The 15,441-nt window shown below is 41.3% G+C and overlaps 1 protein-coding gene across 17 annotated transcripts in view; it reads left to right on the top strand.

The window, feature by feature from the left end:
* NCOR2 (nuclear receptor corepressor 2) overlaps nt 1–15,441 on the top strand; it is a 641,335-nt gene that overhangs the window by 568,418 nt on the left and 57,476 nt on the right. For all 17 annotated transcript variants that reach the window (XM_068243885.1, XM_068243983.1, XM_068243973.1 and 14 more), the window contains 3 exons: nt 652–801; nt 4,910–4,999; nt 13,599–13,879. In XM_068243885.1, the coding sequence (XP_068099986.1) occupies nt 652–801; nt 4,910–4,999; nt 13,599–13,879 (521 nt within the window). The remainder of the gene's footprint in view (nt 1–651; nt 802–4,909; nt 5,000–13,598; nt 13,880–15,441) is intronic.

The raw sequence follows: 15,441 nt of genomic DNA on the forward strand, positions 1-15,441 counted from the left end.
GGGAGTCAGGACTGAGGGAACAATGACAGCTAAATCGTGACTATGTTTCCTGGTCTAGGCTGCCTCACTCTTCCAGGCTGCTTGAACTAGCCAGGTTTTGTGTGGGCATGCTTCATTGGCTGCCTCTCTCCCTTGCATTGTGCAAGAGCCTCACTGATTGGCTGGTGGTAGGAAGGGAGGGTGGGACAGAGGAGGAGATATGTATTGGCTCAGCCACCTGGGGACCAGCCTCTGTCTACTGGCTGGAGGCTTCCGGGTAGCACGATTGATGCATTATAATGTAAGTTACAGCCCGGCTGCCAGTGAACCGCCGCTGCACTGCAGTGAGGCAGGGGACCGCGGCCCAACACAACATGTCCTGCAGCCCAGTATTGGGCAGTGGACCGGTGGTTGGGGACCGCTGCCTTAATGCAATACCACAGCCAGAGGAGAAATCCACCTATTTTCTAGCGAGTTGGCTTGGCTGGCAAGTAGGCCACACACCTGCTCAGTTATCGTACTCTCTTAGGAGCTTTTCTGTTCCACATGATCAACACGAGCTGCATTGATGTTCACTTTGTACTATTTTGATGTGTCACCTTTCCACTGAGCAAAACTATAGATGGTTATTATTTTGTTGTTCAGATATCTTTATGCCCTTTTGCTGTGTAGGTGCATCAACATCTCAAAACTCCAAAGAGGACAGTCGAAGTGTTGGTTCCACTCAAGAGTTAAGTGCTTCAAAACGCACTTATGACATGATGGAAGGACAGATGGCAAGAGGTTTACATGTTCGGGATTTACCAGCTGGTCCTATAGAGGGTAGGTCTGATAGTCCATCATTTCTTTATCGGCTGTAAGAAAAAAAAAGGACAGAGGAGATTTATTGTTTTCTTGAACAATAAAGGCAGGCATGCACTGCGCTATGGCCCATACACAATTCATTTTTTTTCCTGAGTTTTTGCCTAGGAGATCATTTTTCATCTTCTTTTTTTAAATACATTTGCAGCGCTTTTTAATTGAAAAAGTAGGGGGAAAAGTCCTTTTGCATATCTTTTTACTTGCTGATGGTTTAAAAAGCATTTTATTGACAAAGTGTGCAAATGTCATTCTGGGTGAACCAGGGCTGTGGAGTCTGAGCAGTTTTTGGGTACCTGGAGTAGGTGTCATAAGTGTCATAAACTGAGGAATTGGAGTCAGGTGAATTTTGTACCCTCTCCATAGCATCGCAAGGGCTGTGGAGTCAAGGAGTCAGTGTAATTTTAGGTACCCGGAATCGGTGGTTTCATAAACTGAGGAGTTGGAGAGTTGGATGATTTTTGTACAGAATCCACAGCCCTGGAGAAAACACAGAAAAAAAAGTTAATTGGGCTTATGTGTTTAAAGGGACACTTAAGCCAGGAATAAAAAATCAGTTTTACTTTCCTGGGGCTTCTACCAGCCTTCTCCAGCCGTTCCGTGCCCTCGCAGTCGCTCATGGAGCCTCCGGTCCCCCGCTGCCAGCTAGTTTCGTTTTCGTTAACAGGCCGAATAGGCCTGGCCATGAGTATTTTTCTTTGCGATATCATCTGCAATAGTGTCCTGCGTCTGTGCAGGGCGCTATTGAGGACAGGAACATGAAGAAGGATACACATGGCCAGGCCTGCGCAGGCACAGAAACCACACCAACTCCCTGTCAGGGTCTGTCAGTGAAAACTAAACTAGCTGTCGGCGGGTGACCGGAGACTCTGTGAGTGACCGCGAGTGCACGGGACAACTGCAGGAGGCTGGTAGAAGCCCTAGGTGTCCCTTTAAAGACTAGATGTTGGATTCAGTGAAAAAAATGTATCTAATGAAAATCTTTTAAGCATGAAGGATTGCCTTTATCGTTGTGGGGTTCTATTATTTTTTAATCAGACATAATTGTGAAAGGCTGGATTTTCTCCAAACCTGTGTTGCCAGTGGTTCAGGGGTGGAGTGGTACTCGAACTAGGCTGCACTTGCTTTTTTTGGTACTGAACTGAGAAATACAAAGTTAGTGGCTACAGTGGTGTGGATGAGATCTCTGCTGTGATCTGATAGAATACAGATCGGAGCAAAGTGGTAAATGATCGATACCAAATAGATATCGGTTGTTTTCAGCTCCTGATTGTGTATGCCCAATTTAAGCCTTGTAAAACAAGCAGGAAGCTAATACTATACTAGTCCAACTTGATTCACAAGTTCCCTTTCTGTTTTTCCAAACAATCCATTGGCCTCAATTCACTAAGCTTAACTCCTGTCTTTAATAACTCTTCTGAGCTGTTTTAGTTATCACCATGGTGATATAATTGTGATAACTGTAAAACAGCTCAGAAGAGTTATTAAAGACAGGAGTTAAGCTTAGTGAATTGAGGCCATATGTCTTATTTTGTTGCAACATGGCTTAGTTAATTGACCTTGTTGCATAAGGCCTTATTACCAGGGATGAGCAGAGACTACGCCGGTGCGAATTTACGCATCGTAGCTCGCATCTACACATCGTAGTTCATAGGCGAAGTCTCAAAACTACACTTACGATTTTACGCGTAGCGAAGTACCGTTACGCGTAGTTTACGCCCCTACGCGTAGTTCTCATGTGTGTTGCGAAGTAAACTACGAATGCGTTATTCGCGTCTATTTTTCCGTGTACGATTGTATGCATACAAAATTACGCATTAAAAAGGGGAATGTACGCATAGAAGAGTTACTAGTATAAGCATATGCAGAGGAATTCATGCGTACATTTTTATGCATAATGGCATAAGCGTCCGCATGTACTACGCTATGCACTACGCGTAATTGCGTATTTTAATGCGTAGTCTACGAAATGCATACGAAGACTGCACTGTCTGATGTTTCCATCCATGCCTTGCAATTCACCATGGCATCACAGTGCATGGTTACATGCATTTCAGTGCGTTTGCAGTGCAATTCCATTCATTTTCTTATCTGGTAAAAATCATGAAGAAATGCAGTGCTGTGCTTTGTGGCGCCCACCTGCTTTGCTTGCAGCATTAAAATAGAAATGAGGCCTTACATGGACAGTTCACAATCTTTTGCTCACCTGAACTGAGTAGTTTGAGTAAGGTGCTGCTTTCCCAAGTCAGAGAGGGTCTTCCCCACATAATTCTTGGCAGGCAGTAGCAGCGGACATAAACACCAAACATATTATGCACCAACTACAGTAGGATCAGTTGGTGATTTCTTCAGTAGACATGTAACCAGAAGCAACAGACTATAGGACATGAGTTTTTGTGGTTGTGGCTTTTACCACTGCTAAAGATTACAGCATCTCACTGTTGAATGCTCACTCTATCCACCCTGACATTTGTAGGTCAGGGAATATTGTACTGCCTAGAATAATAGTATTGCAAGCCCAATTTTCCAAGCAGCTCTCTCTTACTAATAACAGCAACATTGCATTGGTAACATTTAACCACTTATGCCTAACTGGACGAATATATTTGTCCAGTGTTGTTGTGGAGAGTGCACCACCAGTTTGTTACTAAATGAGGCACATGTGGTATCATTTTAACCGTGACGAGTTGTAGAATACTTTTTGGTGTGTCTTAATGCTTGGACGCACGTCACATAAAAATTGGTTAGGAACAAACTCAATCCAACATAAAAAAAGTAATTTTCAAAATTATGATCAAACTTGGGAAAGTCTTAGCAAAACTACAAGAGACATATGTGGTAACATTTTAACCCTGATAAGTTGTAGAGTTTAGAGAGTTTTAGGGTTGAGGCCCATGTCTTGTGTATTCTTTTTTGTCACAAACTGAAACAAAAGCAATTACATTTTTGCATATTCTGTACCAAAATAAAAGACTTGTAAAATAAAAAAAGTGACAGAATATAAGATAAAAAACATATATTGTTACCTTAGCTTTCGAAATATGTAGGCCATGAGGGTATAAACAGTACTATTATTTTTGCAAATAAGGTCTCATAATCATCGATAATGTACGATGAGAAATCCAAAAACGCAAAACAGAAAAAAGACACCTTTATTTCCAAATACAATATTGTCACCATACATTGTGCTAGGAACATAATGTAAATGTTGTAATAACCAGGATGGATAAGCAAATAACATTTGTGGGGTTAACTTATACTTAGCACTGTTTATTGTAAAGCTATATTTGATGTAATCCATCATTTCCCTTTAAAATGCATAGAAAATAAGTTAATTACTAAACCAAAATTTTACACACTAAAAGGCTTATTTGCCCTGAAAAAAATTATATAGATAATGTTGGTGTGATTAGTAGTAATAAAGTTTTTGATGAATAAATGGGAGCAGTGCTGATATGTGAAAATTGCTCTGATCCTGAAGTGGTTAAAGAGGAACTCCAGTGAAAATAATGTAATAAAAAAGTGCTTTATTTTTACAATAATTATGTGTGAATGATTTAGTCAGTGTTTGCCTGTTGTAAAATCTTTCCTCTCCCTGATTTAAATTCTGTCACTTATCACAGGGTGATATTTTTACTGCTGCCAGGTGATGTCAGTGGAAGGAGATGCTGCTTGTTTTTTTGGCAGTTGGAAACAGCTGTAAATGGCTATTTCCCACAATGCAATAAGATCCACAGGCGGGAAACTGTCAGGACCATGATCCTGGCATCACACTGTGGGAGGGGTTTCACCACAATATTAGCCATACAGACCCCCTGATGATCCGTTTGAGAAAAGGAAAAGAATTCTCATGGGAAACGGGGTATCAGCTACTAGATGAATTTAAAAAAGTTAAGTTAAAAAAACTGATACGATTACCTCTGCTTAAAAGAAAGTTGCCCCTCAATTCACTTCTGTATATTCCAAGGACTTTGGCAAACACAGTGTCAGCTTTCTTACATTGTATTTAAGTGCATAGACAAGAGCAGATCATGAACGTTTGACACAACGTGTGATTTTTGTGTGTGCACAGGTTTAATGGGAAGAGCCATCCCTGGTGACAGACACAGTCCACTCAACATGAAGGAACCATCACAGCATATGAGAGGCTCCATAACACAGGGTAATTTACTGTACTCAGCATGGTCACGGATGTCTTCTGGTATATACTTATTATAGCTTAGGTCTCGGTCACTCTAGCCATGTCTCTGGAGAAGCAATATAAATAGCCTCATCAGTGGCACTTCATCACACGAAAGGTGGCCACACACCATACAATAAAATGATCCGATTTTACGGCAATTGGATAAAATCAATCGGATTTCCTGAAAAATCTAAAGCTTTTTTTTATTTGAGCAAGAAATTCAATTGGATTTCCTGTTTTTATTCAACAAGTTGATCTGGAGTGTTGGATTTTTCTGATCAATTTTTCTGAAAATTGAATGGTGTGTGGTAGATGGTCAATTTATTAATATATACACCCAATCAATTTTTTTGCAGAGTTTTCAATCATTTTTTTTTTCATTTTTCATAATTGGGGAAAAAATTAACACGTGTGTGTGTGGTACATTGGTCAGATTTTTGAAATGTTACAACCAGAAAAATTGAATTGGAAAGATATTTTAAAAATTGCGTGGTGTGTGGCCACTCCTTAGCTGTAATCCCGAGTCAGGCTTGGGATGGAAATGCGCGTCTTAGAGTGGTAATCTCGTGCCTGAGTGAGTTGTATGCAGGAGCTTTTGCAGATCTCTCTGTGGTATGTTTTGTTTTTTTCTCTTGTTTTTAGGGTTTAAAAGCTTGTGAAAAAGTTGCACGGCTTTTAGACCCTGAATCTAAAAATAATCATAACACCAGGGTGTGTTGTGATTTTGAGTTTTATGAGAATATTCTATGTCTTGTGATTAGTGAGCTCTCCAGTTAGATTGTGGTACATTGCCTGACATTAACCATTGCACTAATGGGCATTGTATAGCACAGGATGATGAGTATACAGAGCTGCTACTCTGGTACCTGCTCTGGCCAGTATTACTAATATTTAAAATTCTGTGCCACAGAGACGTGTTTTCATATTTTTTGCTGCTGTTATCTTCTATCAATTTGTTTTGATGTTTTATATGGTGAATTTTAGTAGAATTATGCTTATCATTTGAAAAGTGATCTTAGCATACACTTGCATGGGAGGACTGGCCAGGGGGGAAGGGGGGAGATTTCCCCCCAGGCTGCCTCTCACTTAATGATTTAGGGCTGGTACAGTGCCTGGCACTTTCATGTTTCAGGCAATGTGAACCACTAGGCTGGATAAGGGAAATAAAAGCCAAATCACAGAACAATTAGAGGAGAGGCAAGCTGGTAAATATACACAGCATGATGCAGAGCAGAGGCTTGCCTGCAGGGTCCACGGGAAAAAAATCTGTCTAGTCTCTCACCTTTGTTAAAATGACTGCATGTGCACAGCTACATAGGGTATTGTCTAGGTTGAAAAGTTTTTAACAGTCACTAGACTCCAGAAGGGCAGATTGCAGGTGAATTCTGATGATAAATTCTGAACGCGACGGAAACTCCGGCCGTTGTAACTCAAAATGTATTATGTACCCCCGGTGCCAGTGCATTATACTTTACCTGTCACGCTGTCCCTCAAGTGTTTTTACTGTATTTCCCATGTGACTACTGGCATACAGCACGAGGGGCACGTGTGTGATGTCATTTGGGCTTGGGCTGCCGTGATAACGGGCCACTAGTTTGTGGTTTCCCTCCAGGCCAAAAGGTCCCAGTTCTCCCCTGTACACTTGCATAGTCCATACAAGATTGAAACTCCCATAAATAAAGGTGTCCATGGGACAATTTTTAGTGGACAGTCATGTTTTTGGAAAAATTTCAAATACATACATATAAATGTACATTTCTTCCAGACTAAAATGCACTATAAATTACTGTCACTTACAGTAGGCAGTGAAAATGTGACAGATCTGTCAGGTTCTGGACCAGTTCATCTCCTCATGGGGAATTCTCAGGTATTTCTTTATTTACAAAAGCACTTACTGAACTTCATTTGCTCAATCCAGCTGCCACAATAGAGTTGGGAGGCTGTCTATATTTCAGATATTTGTATAGATACTTTCCAGGAATTGCTTTTGTAAAGAATAAAGGTAACACTCAGAATCCCCCATGAGGAGATTGGCTAGTCCAAGTCCAGTCAAATCTGTCAGCTTTTACTACCTACTGTAAGTGACATAGGAAAAAAATAATTTATAGTGCATTTTACCCTGGGCAAGACATGTACTGTGTTTTGTTTTGTCTTTTAAACAATCATCTGTCCTCTGTCTCACTATCAGCATCAATAGAAAAAACAGTTGAGTCAGGCACTGCAGTGATTGCTGTTTTAATGGTGTTTCAGATTGAAGTAAATCACCATAGTTTTATCAAAAATTGTGACATTTTAAGGTAGGTGCAAAACATCATCATCATTGGAAATTTCATCAAGTATAAAAATCTTGTGCATTCAAACAGTTGCAAGAGGAGGATGTCCTACCATGTCAAAAGGTGGCGGTGGTGGGTGCAGGGCAAAAACGGTAGCCTAACGGCCGTTTCGCACGGCGGTGCTTCTTCCGAGGCAAAGTGGATCAGCCTCGGAAGAAGCACCGCCGTGCGAAACGGCCGTTAGGCTACCGTTTTTGCCCTGCACCCACCACCGCCACCTTTTGACATGGTAGGACATCCTCCTCTTGCAACTGTTTGAATGCACAAGATTTTTATACTTGATGAAATTTCCAATGATGATGATGTTTTGCACCTACCTTAAAATGTCACAATTTTTGATAAAACTATGGTGATTTACTTCAATCTGAAACACCATTAAAACAGCAATCACTGCAGTGCCTGACTCAACTGTTTTTTCTATTGATGCTGATCCAATGTATGTATTCGATTCATCTGTCATGAGCACGCAGTATTTATCATAATAACAAGGTGGCCTTTAGAACATCTCTCCTTCCTCAAAAATCCCAGTGACACGGTTGCAGACATTGTAGTGCCGGCAACCCTCTTTCTCATTGATTGCTCTGTCTCACTATACAGGTGAAACTCGAAAAAATTACAATATCGTGCAAAAGTCTATTTATTTCAGTAATTCAACTTAAAATGTTAAAACAATATATGAAATAAAGGATCTTCTTAAAACAATTAGCATATTGTGATAAAGTTCATTATTTTCTGTAATTTACTGATAAACATTAGACTTTCATATATTTTAGATTCATTACACACAACTGAAGTAGTTCAAGCCTTTTATTGTTTTAATATTGATGATTTTGTAATACAGCTCATGAAAACCCAAAATTCCTATCTCAAAAAATTAGCATATTTCATCCGATCAATAAAAGAAAAGTGTTTTTAAAACAAAAAAAAGTCAACCTTCAAATAATTATGTTCAGTTATGCACTCAATACTTGGCCTGCCAACTCTTCTGACCTGAACCCCATAGAGAATCTGTGGGATATTGTGAAGAGAAAGTTGAGAGACGCAAGACCCAACACTCTGGATGATCTTAAGGCCGCTATCTAAGCATCCTGGGCCTCCATAACACCTGAGCAGTGCCACAGGCTGATTGCCTCCATGCCACGTCGCATTGAAGCAGTCATTTCTGCAAAAGGATTCCCAACCAAGTATTGAGTGCATAACTGAACATAATTATTTGAAGGTTGACTTTTTTTGTTTTAAAAACACTTTTCTTTTATTGGTCGGATGAAATATGCTAATTTTTTGAGATAGGAATTTGGGGTTTTCATGAGCTGTATGCCAAAATCATCAATATTAAAACAATAAAAGGCTTCAACTACTTCAGTTGTGTGTATTTGAATCTAAAATATATGAAAGTCTAATGTTTATCAGTACATTACAGAAAATAATGAACTTTATCACAATATGCTAATTTTTTGAGAAGATCCTGTAGACTCGTTACATGGGAATGGTGCCCATACACACCACAATAAAAACATTCGATTTTACAGTTTATTCAACCAAAACGATCAAATCAAATGAAAGTCAAAAAGAATCTTTTTTTTTTTTTCAATCAAGAACAAACAAACGATTATTCCATTTTTCAATTCATATCCGTTCGGACCTGCAGGAAAAATCTTTATATTTGATCTAACAGAATAATTACCGTATATACTCGCATATAAGCCAACCCGCATATAAGCCGACCCCCCCAACTTTTACATAAAAAAAAACAGTAAAAAATGATTGAGCCCCTTATAAGCCGAGGGTAGGAAATGCTGGCCGCCTTATTCCCCTAGTGTGTCCCAGTATAGCTAGTATAGTGCCCAGTATAGCTAGTATAGTGCCCAGTATGGCTAGTATAGGGCCCAGTATGGGTAGGTAGTGCCCCGGTATAGCTAGTATAATGCCCGGTATAGCTAGTATAGTGCCCAGTATAGCTAGTAAAGTGCCCCAGTATAGCTAGTATAATGCCCAGTATAGGTAATAAAGTGCCCCAGTATAGCTAGTATAGTGCCCAGTATAGCTAGTATAGTGCCCAGTACAGCTAGTATAGTGCCCAGTATAACTAGTATAGTGCCCTAGTATAGTGCCCCAGTATAGCTGGTATACCTGGTGGGGGCGCAGACCACCACCACATGACTCGCATACAAGCCGACCCCCCAACTTTTGACCCACTTTTTGGGGGTCAAAAATTCGGCTTGTATGCGAGTATATACGGTAAACGAAAAGACCTCATTGAAAAAAATTGTACCATGTATGGACACCTTAAAGAGAGTCTGAAGCCTAATAAAATAAATATTTTTACCTGCTACTTATGTAAAGCAATATCAGCAGTGCTGAAACGCTTGCATTCCTGTGGCAGAATTAGGGTTTTATACCCCCAAAATGTCATGCAGCAAAGCAGCCCCTATACGCTGTCTACAGGCATTTAGGATGCCATGAATATAGCGAGTAAAGATGAGAAAAACAACATAACCTATCCATGATGAGTGATGACTTTTACATTGCCAGTTTATTAAAATAATATTAACCCTCTGGATCTTGAAAACAAGTATTAATCTGTCAGCTGAGAAAAATCATAGATTTCTCCAGGATCTCCTGGACAGCCTACAGATCATTAGTTATGCCCTTGTATCCTGTACTGTGTGGCAGTGAAAAGGTAAACATATTTGGGGCAACAGCACAGCACTCAGCAGGTACATGATGTTTTGTTCTGAGAACATATTGAGCTAGGCAGATTTCTGATGTTTAATACTTTGTTACAATTTGGCCTGGTCACAGAATTTACCCCGAATGCTTTTAGTTCATCTGAGGTCAGTTTTGCATACACAAATGACACATGTATAAAATGAGGACATAGCCCTGGCTGGTATATGTTTGTGACTGGATATTTTGGCATAACATTAGCTAGTGAAATTTACACACAGCATCATTACCATTGCACAGTATAAAAAATTGTGTTTTGATTATCATTTTGTTGTAATTTGTGCACGGAACTAGCTCATCACACATTCTGCTGAACTTATAATGCCCAGTTCCAGGAAAATGGTTTGTTTGGCCTTTTTTAAAAGTAGGTTAATTGCTTTTGGGGATTTGTATTGCTTTCTATGTTATATATATATATATATGCATTTGATTGGACCTCCTTTGAGTTCCGTGACGTTAATATGAAAAATGGGAGTCCTGAGGACAGAAATTTAGGGACAGCAGTAAAAACTAGCTAACGATTCTAACTCTTTGTGGCTCTATAAAACTATTTTACTTGTTACTGTCTCTGTCAGTCTTGCAGAGATTACCCTGAAAGGTGGTGATACGAAACAGAGATAAAAAGCCAAAAGAGGTTCCAATTAGGGATGGTCGGAACCAGCAAATTCCGTTCCGCCGGAATTCACGGATTCCGTCAGTGTTAAATACCGTCACTATGAAAATTCCGCCGGATTTTTATGAAGTTCCGCGGAATTCCGGATTCCGTCAGAAATTTTTAAAAAATCTCTCTCTCTCTCTCTCTCTCCCCTATCATGATCATAATGGTACATGCTAGGCTGGCTTCAGCATGTAGTGTCGTTGGTGGTCTAGGGGGTAAGTCAGATACCTACTACACACTGAGACCTGCGTTCAAATCCTGGCCAAGGTATATAGTTACATAGTTATTTTGGTTGAAAAAAGACATACGTCCATCGAGTTCAACCAGTATAAAGTACAACACCAGCCTGCTCCCTCATATATCCCTGTTGATCCAGAGGAAGGCGAAAAAACCCTTACAAGGCATGGTCCAATTAGCCCCTAAAGGGAAAAATTCCTTCCCGACTCCAGATGGCAATCAGATAAAATCCCTGGATCAACATCATTAGGCATTACCTAGTAATTGTAGCCTTGGATGTCTTTCAACGCAAGGAAAGCATCTAAGGCCCCTTTAAATGCAGGTATAGAGTTTGCCATAACGACTTCCTGTGGCAATGCATTCCACATCTTAATCACTCTTACTGTAAGCTGCCTTTTGAAAAAGTACAAATCCTTATGCTACTTTTTCTATTGGATTGATCATAATGGTACATGCTAGGCTGGATTTAGCATGTAGTGTGGTTGGTGGTCTAGGGGCTAAGTCAGATACCTACTACACACTGAGACCTGGGTTCAAATCCTGGCCAAGGTATGTAAGCTGGCTTTTGAAAAAGTACAAATCCTTATGCTACTTTTCCTATTGGATTGATCATAATGCTATATGCTAGGCTGGCTTCAGCATGTAGTGTGGTTGGTGGTCTAGGGGGTAAGTCAGATTCCTACTACACACTGAGACCTGGGTTCAAATCCTGGCCAAGGTATGTAAGCTGGCTTTTGAAAAAGTACAAATCCTTATGCTACTTTTTCTATTGGATTGATCATAATGGTACATGCTAGGCTGGCTTTAGTTGTAGTGTGGTTGGTGGTCTAGGGGGTAAGTCAGATACCTACTACACACTGGGACCTGGGTTCAAATCCTGGCCAAGGTATGTAAGCTGGCTTTTGAAAAAGTACAAATCCTTATGCTACTTTTTCTATTGGATTGATCATAATGGTACATGCTAGGCTGGCTTTAGCATGTAGTGTGGATGGTGGTCTAGGGGGTAAGTCAGATACCTACTACACACTGAGACCTGGGTTCAAATCCCAGCCTTGGTATGTAAGGTGGCTTTTGAAAAACTGCAATTCCCTACAAGATGATGGGTGGATGAGAGAGAGAGAGAGAGAGAGAGGATGCTCGCGGAATCCAGCAAGCATCCCTAGTTCCAATTACTTTCCAAGTATAGTAAAAGGATTTGCTGAGAAATGGGCATTAATGCATATCTATCACTTACAAGTATTTCCCAGCCTTATCGATCACTATATTTAGATTCCTAAAACCGCATGCTTCATTTGTAAAAACTATTCCTGACATGAGGCGTTCACCAGGTTCCTTTGCATAGGTCTTTGAGGGAACGTATCCTACTTAAAACCCACCTGTGTTCCTTTTTCTTTTTCATTTCAAGGGTTTAAAAAAACAAAGCTTCATTTGTGCAGTTAGAGAAGTTGAATAGCCATAGTAGCTCTCCGGAAAAGTCAAAACACTTGTATCTGGCTGGATAAATACCCCTGATAATAGGATGGGCTGAAAAGTTCAAAGGCTCATTATTTCTCTTGTGTTTCAGCTGAATGGAGCAGATGTCAAAATGACATGGCTGCTGTCTAAACTTAAAGGGATACTTAAGTCAAAATTAAAAAATGATTTTTACTCACCTGGGGCATCCCTCAGCCCCCTGAAGCTGTATGGTGCCCTCGCAGCCTCGCTCCGATCCTCCTGTCCCTGCCGGCAGCTACTTCCGGGTTTGGCGACAGCCGCCGACAGGCTGGGAACGCAAGTGATTCTCCACGTTCCCAGCTGGTATATCACCCTCTATGCTGCTATAGCGTATATGTTATACGCTATAGCAGCATAGAGGGTGATATAGCGGCTGGGAATGCGGAGAATCACTCGCGTTCCCAGCCTGTCGGCAGCTGTCGCCGAACCCGGAAGTAGCCGCCGGCTTGGACAAGAGGATCAGAGCGAGGCTGCGAGCGCACCATACAGCTTCAGGGGGCTGAGGGATGCCCCAGGTGAGTAAGACTCATTTTTTACTTTTGACTTAGGTATCCCTTTAAGGGTTCAGGATTTGAAATCCTTAAATTTAAAGTAAGAATATGGGCCTCCAGGAGAGTTCTATTTATCATTAGAACAATTATCTCACTGTGTTATTTTAAGTTCAGGTTTGCTTTAAGGCAGCTTACGTCCCGCATCATTTATTTTCCTGATAGTCCTTTGCCAATGCCTCCCTGCAGTAGTTTGTTGCATCCTTCCACAAAGTCATATAATAAATGTGAGATATAATTGGAAAATCTACTGGGAATTTTCCATGAGTGTAATCCCTCAGAGGTACAAGAATTTACAGTATGTGAGGACTTGTGCCAGAAATGTGTTTTATTTGAAGCAATTAGGAAGGCATTATTGCCCCAGAATCTGTTTACCTATACTGTACACTGAGGGCCTCCAAAGCATGCAAGGTTTAGTTGAGTTTTCCCTAGCTAGCATCATAGGTAATTTGTTTGGTTCTAAATGGTCAGACCCTGTTCCAGGAAAAGGACCGTGCCTTGCAATTTTGTAGAATAAGAAAGCAGGAGGTTTGTTTACAAGTTGTTGAAGGTCCAGTTTAAAATATACCCTTTGTGTTCAGGAATTCCTCGCTCCTATGCCGATGCTCCAGATGACTACCTCAGAAGAGAAGCCAAGCAACTCAAAAGAGAAAGCACTCCACCACGAAGCCTACCTGATGCCTACAAAGTCAGAACACATGATGGCCTTTCAGGCTCGCTCAAGATGAAGACCCATGAGGACATGGTGGCCACAGTGAAGGAAGCTGGAAGATCTGTGCATGAAATCCCAAGGGAAGAAATGAGACACAACACTGAGATGCAAGTTAATTCCAGGTCTCACAAAGAAGGTTCTATTACACAGGTATGCAGAAGTCAGAATCCTAACCAGCTACTATTTAGTATAAGGACAGTTTTGTCTGTGGCTGGGGTAATTTGGATTGCATGAAACATGGTACTGTATGAAAAACTATGCAAGCATTTTAACAAGAGCCTTTTGAATAGACTACTGGGTAGCAAAAATTGTCCCACTGGCTTATTCTATCGTCATGAAGGAGTCCGCACACAGACTTATCGGAGCAATCACTGTAAATTGATTGTCCCATCACATGTATATAGATACACAGTCTGACCTGCATAGGCCGACGATCGTTTCGGGGCCACTCAGGGTCCCCTTTGTCAAGGCGGGTAGCAGAAAAGACATATACACCTTATCAGTGCAAAAAAACACAATAAATACCCCCAAACACAGATACCCAACTCCGCCCATGGGCGTGCACATCAATCAAAAAAACGTTACACATTTAAATTACATGAGCTATGTAATGTCATTGGGCTTCCCCACCTGTCAGTCAGTCCGCTCTGTTTTGTCCAAAGACCCCACAAGTCCACATCAGAGTTCACCACTTACCGCTCATCATCCGTGCGTGGGATGGGCGTGGCCGATGGCCGCTCGGAGGGCCAATCCACCGTTCAGGCACCATCCACCAATCAAGGTGCCAATGCGTCATACGTACGCTCAGACGCATTGTCACATGGCATACAATAGTACGCCATCGCCTGCGCATGCGCATAACCCAGCTGCACAAGGCAGTCTGAAAGGGCCGTGCGACTATGACGCCGCACGCAACCGTCATGTCGGCATGTAAATAATAAACACGGGGGGGACGCAGTGTGTTACACGCGCATGCCCAAAAACAGGCGGGCTGTATACTCCACAGGTAAAGATAATTCCAATAGCTGCCCAAACAATGTCATGTTGCAAAAACACCCATATTCACATTGAGAGATGTAAAGGATATACTGAAGGGGGCATCAAAACAACCCTCGAAGTGCACGTGACAACCCCTGTGAAAAACAGAACATGAAACATATATCATCATAAAAACATTTAAAAACAACCTGTTGCAACAAAATCATTATATGACACCTTATCGCTCACCCAGAAAGCATGCCAGCCCATTATTGCTGTTAAGACCTTTAGGCTTCACAGTATTCAATGTAAAGATCCAAAACGCTTCCCTTTGCAGCAAACGCTTTTTCCGATCCCCCCCCCCCCCCCCCTCTTCTAGGGGCCGCTACCTGTTCAATAGCCATCCCCCTCAGGCTGTGCATGCTATGTCCTGCCTCAAGAAAATGCAGTGCCACTGGCTTAGTGGCATCTGGTTTTCTGCCTTTCTCCTCTGCCACAAGTGCCATTTTAATGTCACTGCGATGTTTCTGAAATCCCTTCTTGAATGGCCCCGTGGTCTTACCCACATAGGCCAGGCCACAGGGACACTTCAAGAGATAAACAACGAAGTCAGAATCGCAGTTGAGATATTGTTTAATACTGTACTTCTGGCAAGTGTGGGGGTGTACAAAGTACCCTCCAGTATTCAGTGCTGTACATACATTGCACTTAAAGCACTTGAAGCACCCGGTTTT

This window comes from Hyperolius riggenbachi, chromosome 1 (assembly GCF_040937935.1).
Source record: "Hyperolius riggenbachi isolate aHypRig1 chromosome 1, aHypRig1.pri, whole genome shotgun sequence".
NCBI lineage: Eukaryota > Metazoa > Chordata > Amphibia > Anura > Hyperoliidae > Hyperolius > Hyperolius riggenbachi.